The following is a 17,252-nucleotide window of genomic DNA, read 5'->3' as shown; positions in this document are numbered from 1 at the left end:
GTTTGGACTCCACAGTGACCTGGCACACCCTTAGGGCAGGCAGGCAGGCCCCGGCAGTGTTCCTGTCCTGCCAGGAGCTCTGTAGTGCTCCTTTGCCATGTTAGTCAAATGCTGGTCTTTGTTAGGATCCCAGTTCTAGTCTCAAATCTGCCTCAGCTCACTGTTTCACCTTGGCCACATCACTTCTAGGCCCCAGTTTCCCATCTATAAGATGGAGGTTTGAAGTTGAGTCTAGGAATCCTGCTTCTCAATGGCCCTAGGCCTTGTGGTGGGTTCCACCATTGTGGCATATTTCATGATAGTTATGCTGTAGGATGGCTCTTTCCAGGGATTGAACCCATGGCCCCTGCAGTGGAAGCTCGGGGTCCTAACCACTGGACTGCCAGTAATTCCCCCCACCTTGCCTTTTTGATGCTTGTAACCGACAACCCGGGAGGTGAGCAGAGGGAAATCAGGCTGAGAAAGATGAAGTGACTTGCCCATCAGGAGGAAGATGCAGGGTTTGGGCTTTCAGATCTAGATTTGATCACTTGTATGCTGTGTGACCTAGGGCAAGTCTTTTACCTTGTAAATGGCTGTAATAATGGTGCCGTGTTCTGAAGATTCAGTGAGTTAATTCCTGTCGTATGGCTCTGCATAGTGACAGTTAGTATCAGCAGTCACATCTTAGGGTTCCTTCAATCACATCACCTGGCTTCCCATTTATTACATACTGATTTTTGTAAATAGTATTTTTGCAGAAAGAAACTGCCTTTGGGACCTTCTGCCTCATGGTTTCACCCCTGATGAGACTCAGGCCAAGCCAGAGCTTTGAGACTGGCTCCCCACTGCAGGACTTTTTGGTCAGACTCCAGAGCTCCCCTCGGAACTAGAGGTTTTTTTCTCCCTCTTCAGGAAATGCCATTGCAGTGACTTCCATGGACTGCTTCCTGTCCCAGCCCTGCAGCCGGATTCTTGCTGGCTAGAGTGTGGAAATTGGAAAGTAATATTCCTAAAGGCTCTCCCCACGCACAGACTCCTTTTTTGCCCATGTCTCTCCCTTTCCTCTTGTCAGTTAGTTTCTTTGTTCCCTCCCCTTTGACCCTTCACCGTCTTCTCTCTCCAGCTCATGATCATCCCTTTCGGATTTAGAAAATGCTTTCCACTGAGTTCTGTCACACCTTTCCACCCACCCTTTAAGGGGGGTTGTCCAAACTCCTGGATTCTCTCCTGGCTCCACACTAAGTAGCAGTTAGTAGTAGTCTTGAACTTCCCCTAGAGGGACATGAAACCTGTCACTTGCGGTGCCCTATGTCATCCATTAACCCTCAGGGGTCCCCACCCCACCCCCTGCACAGGCCTGGGACTCCTCAGAGGTTTGGCACGTAGAAATCCTACCTCTTGGAGACGATTGATAGAGGGTCGAGTGGAGCCTGCCACCCCCTCCCCGCGGTCACCTTTCAGGAGGAAGCTAAAAGATTGAAAACCTTGTTGGACAATCATCTGAGGAATGGGAGCTAGCCTGGGAGGGAATTGGAACGCACTCAACTATGCCTCAGATCCTTTGTTCCACTCTTGAAAGGGAAACATTCCCCTCCCTCCTCCCTGGCCACACACACGTGCCTTTGTTCCCCCGAGTCAGGCGGGGCCGGGAACACTGTGTCCTTCCAAGGAGCCTGACTGGCCTCCCCAGAGGCTGGCCTCTTGGTCAGCAGGACTGAAGTTTTTGCTCAGGAACCCTCAGCCTCATGTCTTTTCTATAGAAGAGTCTTTCTGCCAGAGGCTGAGAACTTGCCTACAAACAGCTGCCCAGGGACTTCCCTGGAACTCTTCCACAGGATGCCCGTGTCCCAGGATTATACAGTCCCTCCCTCTTATTCCACTTGGTGATTAATATTATTGTTAATGTTACTATTAAAAGAACCTAACATTTATCAAGTGCTTATTGTATGCCAGGCATTGTTCACAATGCTTTACATGTATTAATTTATTCCGTTCATAGACAATATTCTGAAGTTGTTGCTATTATTATCCCTGTTTTTCAAATGAGGCAACTGAGGTACAGAGATGTTAAGTAGCTTATGCAGGGTAGCACGGTTAGTAAGTGGCAAAGCCTATGAGGGTAACTTCCAAGCTCCCCCTTTTAAACACTACACTGCACCCCCTTCCTCGAGTGTGTCTGAATGGTTGTTGGCGTTTATCCAGTGCTTACTATGTGGCAGGGCTTTCCCCAGCTTCATTTCTGTGTTGCTGTCCAACAACCTCAGCATTACTGGACAATGAGATTTGGGGGGACTCAGCTAGTAAGAAGCAGAGTTAAGATTTGAAACCATGTCTGTCTTACTCCAAGCCTGTGTTCTTTATCTCTAAACCATCTTAAAAACCCTGCCAGGTAGGTAGTGTCATCTTCACGGTAGAGTTGAGAAGACTGAGTCTCAGAGAAAAGTGGCATGCTCGGAGCCTCACAGACTATTACCAGGACGACCCGGGATTCAAACCTGAGGTGCTTGTCTTCACAACACTTTACTGCCTTGGTGGTCTGTAGCATGATGATAACTGTTTTTATGTGCATGATAACACTTTATAATTTACGTCTTATACACATCATTTCATAGTGAAGTGAGTGATGTGGGTATGTTCAGTCCCATTTCAGGGAGGAAACTACAGCAGGAGTCTTATCCCACAGTAAATGGCTTAGAATTCTTTTAACTCACTCTTATTGATGTTGCTTTTAGTAAGTCTGGATTCGTTGCTCAGAGCTGTCCTGAGTTTTGTTTCATTTGTTAAATCAGCAAATACTGGTGCGTGCTTTATTTGTGCTGAGTGCTGGGGACGCTGTGGGTACTGCAGTGAGGGGCCTGGGTACCCTTCCTCAATGATCTGTTTCCATGCCCCACACCCTGGGCCATGCTGGTGTTCTTCTGCCATCTGAGTCAGGCTGTGTGCGGCGCCCAGCCGTTCCCTCAGCTCCCAGACACACCAGGCAAGGCTCGTTACAGGATGTATTGATCACTTTCTACAAAACCTTAGATAAAACTCTGCACTCAGATTTGAAGCTTAGCTTAATTTCTCGCTGGTGGTGCTGCTGCACTATGCGAATCAGCTTTCCAGCCTCATCCACGCATCTGAGAGAATAGTACCAGCCCCGCAGAGTAAGCAAGGCTCAAATGAGAAAGTGAAACGCACAAGTGTTCCTTAGTAATAACGACAGACGCTGTGTGTTGAGTGCTTGCTCTGTGCCAGGTGCTGTGTTTATGCCCTGACATAATCATCCTCTTTGGTCCTCACAACTGCTTTGGCGTGAAGATGGAGAATTCAGAGCTTCAAGAGGCCCTATAATAGCATGTCCAGAGTGACTCACCTTGTAAGAGGCAGAGCTGGGTCTTGCACTCAGCTGTATCTGATACCAAAGCCTACCCTCAAACCACAGCGTCATTGTTTCTCTGCAGGCCCAGACTGGCTTATTTCACCCCTGAGTACCTGGCACAGGGCCTAGGGTTGGGCACAGGCTTGGCCAGGATTTGCTCAATGAACATGAAGGGTTGTTATTATTAGATGCAGGTTAGGCTACAAACAGAGAAGGCGATGGCACCCCACTCCAGTACTCTTGCCTGGAAAATCCCATGGACGGAGGAGCCTGGTAGGCTGCAGTCCATGGGGTTGCTAGGAGTTGGACAGGACTGAGCGGCTTCACTTTCACTTTTCACTTTCATGCATTGGAGAAGGAAATGGCAACCCACTCCAGTGTTCTTGCCTGGAGAATCCCAGGGACAGGGGAGCCTAGTGCGCTGCCGCCTATGGGGTCGCACAGAGTCGGACACGACTGAAGCGACTTAGCAACAGGCTAAAAAAATGTCTCTGTCCTTAAGGGAGCAAACTCATTTAAAGCAGTAGGAATACACTCACAGCCCTTGGTGAACAGCTCCAGGCAAACGATGCCAAATCTGTAGTGTAGACTCCAGAAATGGAAGAGGACAGACCCGCTGGCCACATCCCACGGGTACCTGGACCTCTGCCAAACCAGCCCACTCCCACCATCAGCTACTCAGTTGGTGACTCGGCCCAGTGGCGTCCACCCTCAGCCTGCATCATCCTGTGCTCCTTCTCCATCGCCAGCTGCACTGCCAGCTCAGACCCTCTTCTGTGCCAATAGTGGAAAGTGTCAGGAAGGAGAAAGTTCACTAGACGCTTGAATGATAGCTTTCCCAGCAGTAGGACTTTTGTGCAGTTCACACCAAGTCCTCAGTTTCCTCGTCCATAAAATGAAAGGTAGTAATCATCCCTTAATGAAGACAGCAGTGGCGATCTTTTTTGCTTGGGCTTGCGTGGATCACTCTTTCCCTAGATCTGATCAGGGCTGTCTTAGCATTTAGGTCTCAACTCAAATATCACCTCTCCAGAGGCCACCTGTGTTTACCTCCGTACTGTCTGTCTCCTTTTGTAAAACCTAAGCTCCCAGAGTACAGGAGTTTTGTCTCATGTTTCCTTCATCCCCAGCATCTCTCATAATGCTTGGCACAAGGGATCCACTCAGCAATACTTACTTAAGGAGTGAGTGACTCTAGCCCACCTAGCACGGTGCCAGAATACAGTATGCTCAGTTAGGCGTCGTTACTACCTCCGAGGAAGATGTGGAGCGTGAAGGCTTACAGTAGGTGAAAAGAATGTGGCAAGGGCAGCTTTGGTGGGTAAGAGCAGTCCAGACAGAAGTGGAGGCTGAACTGTGTAGGAAGCATTTGGGCGACAGTGAGGGGGCAGACCGGCAGAAGAGGGTCTGGGTTGTCATGAAGCCGGTAAGGGAGAAGGGAATGGTGACTGATGGTGGGAGCCTGTGGACAGAGGGATGGGATAGTTGGCAGTAGAGGTGGGCCAGCTGGGGAGAGGCCTAGCACCAGAGTGATGCAGCCAGGTCCCTAGTCATCACTGGAACAGGATCCCTTGCCAGCCAGGGCTCAGCAGACAGAGCTGCAGGGAGAAAAAAAGCCAGAGGCACCTGCGACCTGTGGATCAGGTAGGCAGTGCTGGTTGTTATTTTGGGGCTCTGGGCCAGGTGCAGATTCAAAGGCTTGATTGAAGCCTTTTGGCAACTCTGGTCTTAGCCGGGTAAACATCACCTGTCTTCTGCCACCTGCGGCAGCAATGCCAGGAAGGTACCCTGGGCAGGCCCAAAGGAGCCCAGCTTTCTTACTGCCCTTGTGGCATAAGAAATCCCCCCCAGGAGAGGCCACTCTTTCCCTGCCCCACAGCTTCCTTTCCAAAGGGCTCAGGTAGCAATAAGGTACCTCCTGTCCAAGAGGCCCCTGTGGTTCCGGCCCCTGGAAGGCAGGGGTGGGGCACTGGGAACCGTTGACAGCTGGGCCCAGCTGGGGGGAGGGGTCAGTTTGGGAGCAGGTGCAGATTTCAGGGAGGGCGGGGCCTGAAGGGAAGTAGGGATCTTCGTAGGCTGCAAAATTTCCCTCCCATCCCCCACCTCCCAGTCACAGCTGGCTTCTCCAGGAACCTGATGACCTAGTTACAGTGCTTAGAAATTGTTAGCTTAGCTTGCAGTTCAGAGCTGTGCCAGTCTCTCCTCTCTGAGACTTCTTGGGTCCGAAAGGTATCCTGGCATTTCCCCTGAGGGGTGTCCATGTGCAAGACATGCACCATATCACATGTGCAGACTTCTTGTCCAAGAGAGGAAAGAACCAGTCAGGCTTCTTCCCAGGTGGGCCTCACCCTTCCCCAAGCCAGGGAAAAGACTCCCCTGCCCCTTCCTCCCCGCCACCCCTGCTTCTGTCTCTCTCTGAGGGGTTAGTGAGTGGCAAATGAAGGTCACAGACTTCTTTCCTGGAGGTTCAGCAGGGACTCTTGTTGCCCTAGGGATAGCTTGAGCATACCTAACCTAACGTTACCTGCTTACCTTTCCTCCTCGTACTGATGTTCAGACCTGATAAAAGAGGGTGAGGAAGAATCTGTTGGGGGCTCTTGAGGCCCCAGCCCTTCTAGGAAGCAGCTGCTCTTGGTATTCTTGATGTTTGCCTCTCCAGTGCTTCCCTGGGAGAAATTCTATCCCTGTTAAGAGCCAGATACAAAATGTGACAAACCAGTGCTGCATCCTACTTGCTCTATAGTTAGTTACCCTTGGACAAATTACTTAATCTCTCTCAGCCTTAGTTTCTTCATCTATAAAGAGGCTAAAATAATGTAGTACTTTTCTTGGAAGACTCTTTTGATCATGAAAATATGTGATAAGATACATGGAGCACTTAGCATGGAGCACGGGTAGTTGCTCAGCATGACAGCTACTGTTCCAGCTGTTTCTAGCAGGTGCCATCACAGGTGATCAGAAGTTGTGGTCACAATTGGAGCTACTCTCCAAGAGCAAACTTTTAGGCTAACAGAGTGTGTGGATACGCTTTGAAGCAAGAACTGGAGATTTTAAGGTTCCTGAAACTGGGGACTGCAGCTCCTAACCTTGTTCCTCATATCCTCCACAAGGGCCCCTAGTCATGCTGTACACTGTGGGGGTTTGGCCAGTGTTGCTAACTGGGCATTTGGTAATGGGGCTTATTTTCTTCGATCTTTGCCAAGTATCTCCAGGAAGGCAGGGATCTCCTCCTCTGCTTTTTTTTACTGCTCTGTCCCTAGATCCTGCCACAGAACCTGAAACATAGAAGACAGGCATCTGTTGACTGAGGCAAGACTTAATGAGTTGAATATTTAAAGAGCATAGGAGCTTGCCTAGCACATAGTAGGTGCCTGACTTGCGTCTGAATGATTAAACAGTGTTGTGGGGACGCTGGCATTTTCCAGAGTGGCCTCACTCCTTGTTTGCTGTGTGGTTGTAAGCCTGTTGCCTCATCTGCTAGAGAAAGATAACACCCACCCTGCCTCATTCTCGTGCTAGCTGAGAGGCCCAAGGAGATGATAGATGAAAAAGCACTTTGAGAACTATAAATGTTTGGTCTTGTTGCTGCTCCTTCCTTGACTGAGGTCAAACCATAACTGTCATTCATTCATTCCTTCAACCACCAAGCACTTTTTGGGTGGAAGCAATATCCTAGCTGTTTGGCTTATCTAACTTCATGAATTTGGACAAGTTACTTTACTTCTCTAAGCTTGGACATCTATAAAGTGGAATTACTAATCATTTCACAGGATTGTTGGGAGAAAGATTAAGCCAGGTACTCTGAGCTGATTGAGGGTGGAAACCACATCCCATTCACTGCCATCAGCTACTGCCAGGCTGTGTGTTTAGTGTCCAAGTTGATGAACATTCCTGTTGATGAGCAGTGTATGTAGAGTGCCCTGGCACAGAGCCTGGTGTGGAGTAAAAGCTCCCCAAATACAGGGTCTTTCCTTTTCCTCTCACTGTGAAGTTTGGTCATTTATTGATTCAGCCATTGGTTGCCTTCTGCAGTCTAACTACGCAGCAAAGCCAGACCTCTGAGTAATAACTCAAATGGGAAGGTGAAATGACTACTAATTCCTCACCCCTGGATGTCCTCACCCACCTTGGCCAGACTGCTGAGTGGGAACTCTGACTGGCCAGGATCAGTACTGCTTAAATATAAAACTGGGAGGCACCAGTGGGCCTCACCCCACGCTCACCTCTGATTCAAAACAAGAACAACCACCCCTTGTTCTACCCACTCCCTGTCTGCTACTCAGTGAGAAAAAATTTCCCTTTGCTCACAACACCCACATTCATATGGAACCCTAGGGATTACCATATCAAGGAAGTCCCCAGGGAGTCACTGAGAAATGGCCCTTCGGGGCAGGGTCCCCTGGGACTGGGTCCAGCAGCAGGTGCAGGCAGAGGCCCCAGGCTGGTGGCTAAGTGATGAAACTGAGAGACAAGTAGGGCCAGACAAGAAGTCAGCCTGGAGAAAACTGCCTGCCTGTCCACGCAGGTGTCCAGGCACCTGGGAGCAGTTTCTGGGTCTGATTTAGTGGTGGAAGATAGGGTTCCAAATTAGTACCCCAAGCTTCAGTATGGAGAACCCGTACAACTCCAGAGCAAAGTCTACACTTGGCACCCAGGTCAGTGTCCTTTGAGCCCTTCTCAAACCCCTTCAAGGTGAAAGAAGTGCTTCCGCTGGGCATCACAGCACCTCCTGCTGGAAGATCTTCAGCAACCATGGAATGGTAACCAGAGACCTCTGCTATGTTTGGGGCACTGTACTGTGCTGGGGGCTTTTGAAGAGAGTGAGATCATTTCATTATTGAAAGTATGGGCTCTGGAGTGGGGCAGAGCTGAGTTTGAATCTGGCTTCTTCACATACCAGCTGTTTGATTTTGGACTCATTCTTCTTTCTGAGCCTCAGTTCCCCTGTCTCAACAATGAAGACGATAATACCTGATTTGTAGGGTTTTTGTAGGATGAAATGAGATCATACATGTTGAGCTTGGCACAGATGTTACAGTAATTTTAATAATGAAAAAGTGAAAGTTGCTCAGTAGTGTCTGACTCTTTGCGACCCCGTGGACTATAGCCCTCCAGGCACCTCTGTCTATGGAATTCTCTAGGCAAGAATACTGGAGTGAATAGCCATTCCCTTCTCCAGGGAATCTTCCCAACCCAATGATCAAACCCAGGTCTCCTGCATTGCAGGCAGTTTCTTTACCATCTGAGCCACCAGGGAAGCCCAATTTTAATAATAGCTAACATTTACAGAGCATTTATCCTTAAGTGTTTCATATGTATTCATTGAATTCTCAAACAATACCATTGAAGTAGGCATTCTTACTATAATTCTCATTTTACAGAGGAGAAAAGTGAGACATGGGGAAGTTAAGGGGTTTGTAGAAAGATGCTAGGTTGGTAAGTGGTGATTGGAACTTCCGTCTGGCACCAGAGCCCAGTGTTCTACTTCTGGATAAAGAGGGCCTCATCAGTGTTGCTGCTATTACTCATTGTAGCTGTCTGTGGTTTTGGTCCATCTGCTGAATTCTGAACTCAGTGAAGGCAAGAACTCATCTTAATCACCTTGTATCCCCAGAGACCCAACATAGTACTCATAATACTCATTAATATTTGCCTAATGGCTGGGAATATTCCCTTTCATCATTAATCAATCAGTAGCTTTTTATCGACCATTTCCTGCAGGCTAGATTTGAGCTAAATCCTGGGAGGAATGCAAAGTACAATTCTGGCCTCTGTAAACGGAAGATTGGGTGTGGGGAGGTGGGGAGAGCATTCCACAGCACTGTGTCATTGGGCAGAAACTTCCACACAGGAGGCAGAAACAATACAGGTGGCTTGGCGATGCTGTTTTCCAAGCTGGGATTCCCACCCCTCCCTGATTGGGCCACTCCCTCCATCTGCGGAACAAGGTGGCACATATTCTTTGCTTCTGCCCCAGGGCTGAAAATGCTCCTCCTCTTTGCTCCTCTTTGTTGAGGAGCTTCCAATTCATGGGAGCCTAGAATGACAGGGGAATCAGATATTGGAGCTAAAAGAGTACCTTAAAAAAAGCACTTCTTCCCAAACATTGCAGGCAGAATGGTCTTTTGGAAACCAAATTCAGATCTTGTCACATTCTTGCTTACAACCCTCCACCCACTTGGAATAAAACCCAGAGTCCTTACTGAGGCCTTCCTAAGGCCTGCACGATCTGATACTGGCTGCCTCTCCATCCTTTACCACTTATTTTCCCTCTCTGCACGCCTAGCTTAGGGGCTCCTGCTGTTCCAGGCTTACCTGTCCCTGCTGGAGGGTCTTTGTAGTTGCTGTTGGGTCTGCCTGGAGTGCTCTGCCCTTGGTGTTTGCCTTGCTGGTTCTTTCAGGTGACTCAGCTCACAGGTCATCTCCTCTGAGCAGTTCTCTTTGACCTTTGATCTAAAGTAGCCAAGCTTTGTACTACTTAATTACTCTCTAGTCTTTTACCTTCTTGTATTTTTATCACAGCACCAACATCTGTCTGAAATTTTCTTTTTGCTTACTTGATTTTTTTGTCACCCTTCTAGAATATATAAGCCCCATGATTACAAGGACTTTAGTTTGGTCATCATTTTATCTCTAGTACCTAGAACTGTTCCTTACAGGTAGTAAGCATTCAGTGAATGATTTTGGAATGAATGATTGAACAAATGAACAAACCTAAGACATTGTTTTTATTTTACACATGAGAAAACTGAGTCGGCCCAGAGAAAAGAAGCTAGTAAGAATTGTGAGGTTCTTTCAACTTAACCTTTTGAATGCTCACTAAGTGCCAAGCACTCTGCTTAGTGATTCAGGCATTATTTTTGTCACTGCTCTGTGTCATAATGAAGTGTTTGGGATGTTGTTTTTGTGTACCATTGTAGCATTTAAAAGAGAAATGGACCAAGTCATATTTTATTAGAGCCTTACTCTGTTTTACAAAAAAGTTGGAAACTTAGTTGGCAACTTAGGAAAATTCATATGATCAAAAGGATAAAATAGTGAGTGGAGTCAAGGGAAAGGAAAGTATAGATAAGATGAGGGCCAGGACTAAGCTTATCTTAGTTCACAGAAGCAGATACCACTAAGTCCTTGGAACTGAGCAAAGTTTTTCTATCATTCTTTATGATCGGTAAGTAAATTATGCCCAGACTTGTGAAAATGATGGTATATTTTAAAAATCCAGTCATGTGCATGACCTTGGGATCATCCCAGACTCCATGTGATTGTCCAGGGTTTATTGGCTCCCTCGCTCCTGGACTAAGGCGGCATGATGATCTCTTCCGCTTCCTTCACCAAAGGGGCCTGGCCAGCAGGCCCTTTCTGGACCCAGCCAGCTTTGTTTCAAAGAGAGGCTTTTCCCCAGATTTATTAATTGAGATATCACCATTTGAAGAGCCAGTTCTGCCCTTGAAGTACTTCCAGTTGAATTAGAAAAGATGTTATGAACATGACAAAGAGATCTTGAGAAAACCAATAATAAATGCTAAATGCCAAATAAGAGCAATACTTCACAGAAGAGGTGAGTTTGTGCAGGGACTTACTGCAGAGACAGGGAAAAAGGGGGCTTGTGCTCCACATGACCTCCGTTGTGCAAATTGGGATGGACTCTCAAGGAGGGAGAGACCCATAGGAGTGGCAGTCTGTTTTGGAATGTGTCTGGAAGGGTCGCTTATTAGGTAATAAAGACCGAAAGGTCAGCTGAAGCCAGACTTGCAGGAGAGTCTGAGGCCCTCCTCAGCAGTCCTGGTATCCCAACATATGAGTTATTACCAGGTATGGATGCCCATCCTGGCCACCTCTTGGTCCACTCACTGATTCCCAGGTAGCAATCCCAGCATCTGGAATGAGAGCCAGGACCTGACAGCAGAGGAGTAAGTGTGGGGTCCTTGTCAGTTTAGCCTTTGGCCATTGCAGGTGCATTCATTCATTTGTTGATTCAGCAGATGTTTATTGAGCACCAGTACATGCCAGACCTGTGCTAAGGGCCAGGGATGCTGTGATGAACAGGACAGTCAAGGACACTGTTTTCACAGAACTACTGTATTAGCTGGGAAGCCAGCTACCCCAAGAAACAAGATGATCTCAGATGAAAATGAGACTGAGTAATGCAGTCTCAGGGAATCTAGGGAAGCAACATTAGATGAGGAGGTCAAGAAGGCCTCTCTGAGAAGGTGACTTTTGACCGGAGTGTAGATGAAGGAGAAAGCCAGCCTGAGAAGATCTGAAGCAAAGATTTTTGCAAACAGAAAAGCAAGGCAGGTTAAACTTGGCTCGTCCAGGCTTTAGGCCCATGCATATATTCGGCTCTCACGCTAGTGGGTCCAGTGTGGGCATTGGTTTCCCTTTGTGGTACTGGTATTTCACTCCGACCCAAAGGGAGTAATGGCGACCACCACTTACTGAGCATCTTTCCCCAATCAGACACTTTATGTCAGTTGTCTTGTTTATTCTCCTACCCAGCCTGTGTGATGAGTGGGCTGTTAGCCCCTGTTTCTTTTCCATGAGGAAGTTGAGGTTGAGAGAGATGATGTTCCATGCCCAGGGTCCTGCAGCTTGGACATGGTGGAACCTGGGTTCAGTTCCAGCATGGTCTGGCTCCAAACCCAGGCTTCTTTCCAGGGCTCCACCCTCGAATAAGTGAAGTGTTGTTAGTTTGGGATGTGCAGAAAGCTGCTGAGCAAAAGGAGAGTTAGGGTAGTATCCTGGCATGACGGTCTTGAAGGACACCTACTATCCTGTCATCTGTGAGGACTCTTTTTGCTCAACTGCAGGAGGATGCCTCCAGAGCCTGGGGTTACTGTTGGCCTTTGCCAGAGGCATGTTCGGGCTTAGCCAGCTGAGTAGCCTCCAGTTTCCTGCTTTTACCATCTCAGCTGCTGGTCAGGAGGTTTAGGAAGGTGACATCATCTAGCTGAATCAGCTGCTGCTTCTAGACACATTAACGGGAACTGAAAGTCATTGCCCCTTCCTTCCCACTCCGCAAGTCTCTTCAGAACGAGACTGGGGTACGGACATTCCACCTGTCTACAGGGTGTTAGCTGAAACAGTGCTCCCCATAAAGAGTTGGAAGGTGCATTTTCCCAGACAAAAGTGTCCTCAAGGCTTCTCAAGCTAAAGGAACTGTGCCATCCAGGTGTAGGATTCATAGGAGGGCCCCTCTCCTCCACCTTCATTTAGCCCTGTGACTTTGACAAGAACTCCTGACCCTTCTCATCTCCTTTGCCCAAGTCCAAGACTCAGGTCCAGTGCTGTAGGATGGGCAAACAAATGTTATTTGTGGACTTTGACCTTAAGGCATTTAGCATCAGGTCAAGGGGACAAAAGACATCTGATACTTTAGAGCAGAGCATCCACCACGCTATGATCTGTTGGGTATCTTCCATTGACCCAGTGACTGAAAAGGAAGAAAATAGAGAAAAAGAAAAATAGTAAAATGATGGCTCAGTGGCAGGTGAGTAGGACAATAAGCTTACTTGTTCTGTGACTTTTGCCTCTCTCAGCTTTGCTGTTCTCATGTGTAAAATGGAAGTCACCAGGGTATGTGACTCCTTTGATCATTGGAATATTACATAATACAGGTACAGCGTTCAGCAGTGCACTTAGTGCCCAGGGAGTACTCAGTGAATGGTAGCCCTGTAGACAGGTCCTCAAAAAAAGGCCATTGAGCAAGTCTGGGAACTGGGCTTTGGAGTCTGGCTAGGCTATGGATGGATGCTGGCTGGAAGCTGACTGCTGTAGAATCTTGACAGGTGACTTTACCTCTTCGTGCCTTCGTTTTCTTCTCTGTAAAACTTGGGTATTGCTAGAATCTGCTTTACTAGGACTGTTGAGGGGGTTAATGAGGTGCTTTATTCATAAGGGAAATTGCTGAGGAAGCCCCAGCATGTGCTGTCACTGTTTCTCATTTGGCAGGAGAACTTAGCCTGGTTAAAGGCCGGCAGTGGGAGGTGAGAGGGCAAAGCTATTGCTCATTCCCTCTCCCACCTGGACAGCTCTACAGCCGCCTCCCTGCTTCTGCCCTTGTGTCCACCCCCCCCCCCCACCCCGCCGACCCCCTCAACCATCTATTATCCAAATAGTGGCCATGATCCTTCTAAAGTAGAGATCAGACCCTGTCATTCTTCAGTTCAGAATCCTCCATTCTGAACCGATGAGTGACTCTTCATTCATGAGAATGAAAACCACCATGTATATAGTGCAGGGACAGTCCCCTAGACACATTCCTAATCAGAAGTGGCTCTTTTCCAGCTCCTGTGGCCCAGTGTGTATGTGCATGTGTGCAGGCACAAGCAGATGACACAGCGGTGATGCTCTGCACCCAGGACATTTCCTAATAGGGAAGGACATTGACCACTGCCTTGGGGTACCAAAGGTCATCTTGGCTGAGAAAACTAAGGACACTCAGGCCTTCCTCCCTTCTGAATCTGAGTCATTTCCTGAGAGAGGTTGGTCGAGAGGTTGGTCATTCATTCATTTGTTCATTAAATATTTTTGAGTGGCTGCCATGTGTTAGGCATTGAGTAATAGGTTGGGCATACGGCATTAAACAAACCAAAGTCCCTGTATTCACTGCATGAGCAAGAGGGGGAGCGTGAGCCCAGTGAGAAGCTGGGCAGGTGATGAGGGTGGTTTGTATGAGGGTGGAGGCGTGGTCAAAGTGGTGAGCTGTGGTCAGTGCATCAGTATAATTTGAAAGTCAGGTCCAGTGGATCTGCTAAGATTGGATAAGGGGTGTGTGAGAGAGAAGAGAGTCTGGGTTTTTGGCCTGAGTAACTGGAAGAAGCTTGCTGCTGTTTATTGAGAAGGCGAAGATATCATCATGGCCAGTAGTTTCTTGCGAGGGCTGCCTGCATGCAAGGCCTCGTTTGTTTACTGTTTGACTTTGGGGCAAGTGTTTAAGTTACCAAGCCTGTACTTCGCATATAGTAGGGCCTCAGTAAGAGCTCTGATCATTATTATTGTGGAAGACAGGGAATCCCATGACCAAGCAGGCATCAGCTCCCACCTCACCTCCACCACCCTTTCAAGGAGCCCACCCTCCAAAAGACAGCTCAGACACCATCTGTCCAGCAGAGAAAAGCCACAGGGAGACAGCTTTTTTTGGGGGGGGGGCTGGGGGGACATTAGAGAGATGAGCCCGTCCCGAGAAACCTAATCTCATTCTCAGCAGGTGCTAATCCCAGCAGCCTCCGGTGATATCCGAGCCCAGCCCACCCAGTTCCTTGCCCACCCCCACCCTGAGTCCCAGAACCTCGTCCCCTCCTCACCAACTCCGAAATGCCACCAGCATACTTTCTTACCAGATGGAGGGGCTCCTAGAGGAGGAGGAGGCTACCATCCCTCTAACTGGGCCCAGTTCTTCACATGGACAGGTCATCAAGGGCTTCAGGTGCCACCTGTCCGGAGGCCGTCCCCCCCCAACACACACACACACACACACACACACACACACACACACAGGTGCCAGTTCCTGGGCGTGGTGCTTGATCCAAGCAGATCTAGGCTGGAGCCAGCTGGAGCCAGGGACTCCCACTGTGCCCCAGCTGCTGCCTGCCCTCCCACTGGCAGGCCAGAAACAGGCTTAACTCTTTAGACACCACACATGTAGTCAGAGCGAATGGTTGCAGTTCTGACTCCAAATATTGCACTGTTTCAACATATCTTTTTTCTTTTTTAAAAAAGAAATTTATCATAAATACAACAGAGAATATCTTATGCATATGTAAAGTTTCAGTAGGAAAATGATCACCTGTAAACTGGTAACCGAGTTTAAGAAATCAAACTTTTATGAGTACCTCAGAAGCTCCCTCCAGTTACAGCTACCCCCTGCGCATTTTCCTGAGATTTGTGTTTACCGTTCCCTTGCCTTTTTTTAAAGTTTTAATGTGTATGTGTGTGTGTGTGTATGCTTCTGCATGCTTTTAAATTTCATTTAAATATCATAGTGTGTGTATTCATCTGCAGTTTACTCTTTTCATTCAATATTGTGAGATCCGTCAGTGTTACGTGTATAGCTGTAGTTCATTTATTTTCATGTCCCTTTGTATGATTATGTCTCAAATTATCCATTCTATTGTCAGTGGTTATTTGGGTTGTTCCCTTGTTTTTGCAGTTTCAAACAGTGTGATTTTGAACAACATCTGTGTGTGTCTCCCCCTCACATGCACGTGTTCAAGCATCTCTCTTGGGCAGTGGTTCCTACCCCTTAGCTGCTCATCAGAGTCAACTGGAGGGCTTGTTAAACCACAGATTGCTGGACTCCACCCTTACAGTGTTTGTATCTGTCTGGACTGGGGCCTGAGAATTTGCATTTCTAACAAGTCCCCAAGCCATACTGCTGCTGCTGGTCTTTGGTCCACAGTGGGAAACATTGCTGTAAGGATTGGAATTGCTTGATGGAAGATAATGCCCAAATGTTACCCTATGTGTTTGTAAGAATTTATGCTGCAAGCAGAAGCATATGAGTTTCCATTGCTTTACATCTTAATAATACTTGATACAGTCAGACTTTAAAATTTGTATATAGCTGGTGGGTGTGAGATGGTATCTTGGGGTTTTAATTTGCATTTCTCAGATTACAGGTGGAGTGGAGAATCTTTCCTTACATCTATTGACCTTTCATGTTTCCTCTTTTGTAAAATATCTATACAATTCTTTGCTCTGTTTAGTGTTGATATGCCTTTTTCTTATGGATTTGTAGGCATTCTCTACATATTCTGAACATTAATCTTTTGTCTGCATATGTTGTGAATGTAGGCTCTCAGTTTTGCATTTTGCCTTTTCACCTTATATGTGATATCTTTTAATGACTGAAATTTCTTTTTTTTTTTTTTTAAAGTGTATTGTATTTGTTACAACACTGCTTCTGTTTTGTGTTTTGGTTTGGTTTTTTGGCCCCGAGGCATGTGGGGTCTTAGCTGCCTGACCAGGGATTGAACCTGTACCCTTTGGACTGGAAGGTAAAATCTAACCACTGGACCATCAGGGAGGCCCCCTAAAATGTCTTAATTTTAGTGTAGTTGAATCTCTTCTTCCACAATTTACACATTTTGTGTTATGTTGAAGAAATCCTTCCTTAATCTGTAGTCCTAAAGACAGTTGTATTTTCTCCTTAAAGTTTTAAAGTTTTGCCTTTCACATTTAAGTATTTAATAGATCTAGAATTGACTTTCATGTCATCTTAGTATTTTTGTTGGTGGAATACCTTTATTTCAATAGGCTTTAAACATCTATAAATCTGAATTATTTATAACTTCAGTTGTACCTAGAGCTTATTATATACACTGCATTAATATTTCATGTTGAACAAAGGTGCCCTCTTTGGGAGTTTTGATCACATTTAAAACCCTTCCATCACTTTTGTTGGATTTCTTCAAATTTTAGATACAATAATGGTATTGTAATTATGGAATTTTTTTTTTCCTTTTTTAGAAGCACATATTAAACTATGTCTAGAATTTGCTTCAGAATAATACAGGGGTAAGGGAGAGTGGGTTTTCCAGGTGGCGCTAGTGGTAAAGAACCTACCTACCAATTTAGGAGACACGGACAGGTTTGATCCCTGAGTTGGGAAAATCCTCTGTAGGAGGGCATGGTAACCCACTCCAGTATTTCTTGCCTGGAGAATCCCATGGACTGAGGAGCCTGGCGGGCTACAGTCCATAGATCGTCAGTCCATAAAGTCACAGAGTTGGGCACAACTGAAACAAACGACTTAGCATGCATGCGTGCAAGGGAGAGTGGAAACACGTAAAATCCGATTGGTATGAAGTTGATAATTGTTGAAGCTGAGTGGTGGTGGTTCATTTTATCATTCTGTCTACTTTTGTACACGTTTAAATATTCTCAAAATCAAAAGTTAAAAATA

General features: G+C 47.0%; 1 protein-coding gene across 7 annotated transcripts in view; it reads left to right on the top strand.

Annotated features, from left to right (window-relative positions):
- The window catches only part of BCL2L1 (BCL2 like 1), a 51,154-nt gene that overhangs the window by 8,671 nt on the left and 25,231 nt on the right, over window positions 1-17,252 (top strand). The window contains exon 3 of one of the 7 annotated variants that reach the window (XM_055544701.1): window positions 13,634-13,885. The exons of 5 other annotated variants lie outside the window; for them this stretch is intronic. In XM_055544701.1, the coding sequence (XP_055400676.1) occupies window positions 13,634-13,693 (60 nt within the window). In that variant the 3' untranslated portion in view covers window positions 13,694-13,885. One more of the 7 variants, XM_055544702.1, reaches the window with a different exon arrangement.

Source organism: Bubalus kerabau, chromosome 13, assembly GCF_029407905.1.
Source record: "Bubalus kerabau isolate K-KA32 ecotype Philippines breed swamp buffalo chromosome 13, PCC_UOA_SB_1v2, whole genome shotgun sequence".
In the NCBI taxonomy this organism is placed as follows: domain Eukaryota; kingdom Metazoa; phylum Chordata; class Mammalia; order Artiodactyla; family Bovidae; genus Bubalus; species Bubalus kerabau.
The sequence above is the reverse complement of the archived record's forward strand: the minus strand, read 5'-3'. Positions and strand labels throughout refer to the sequence as shown.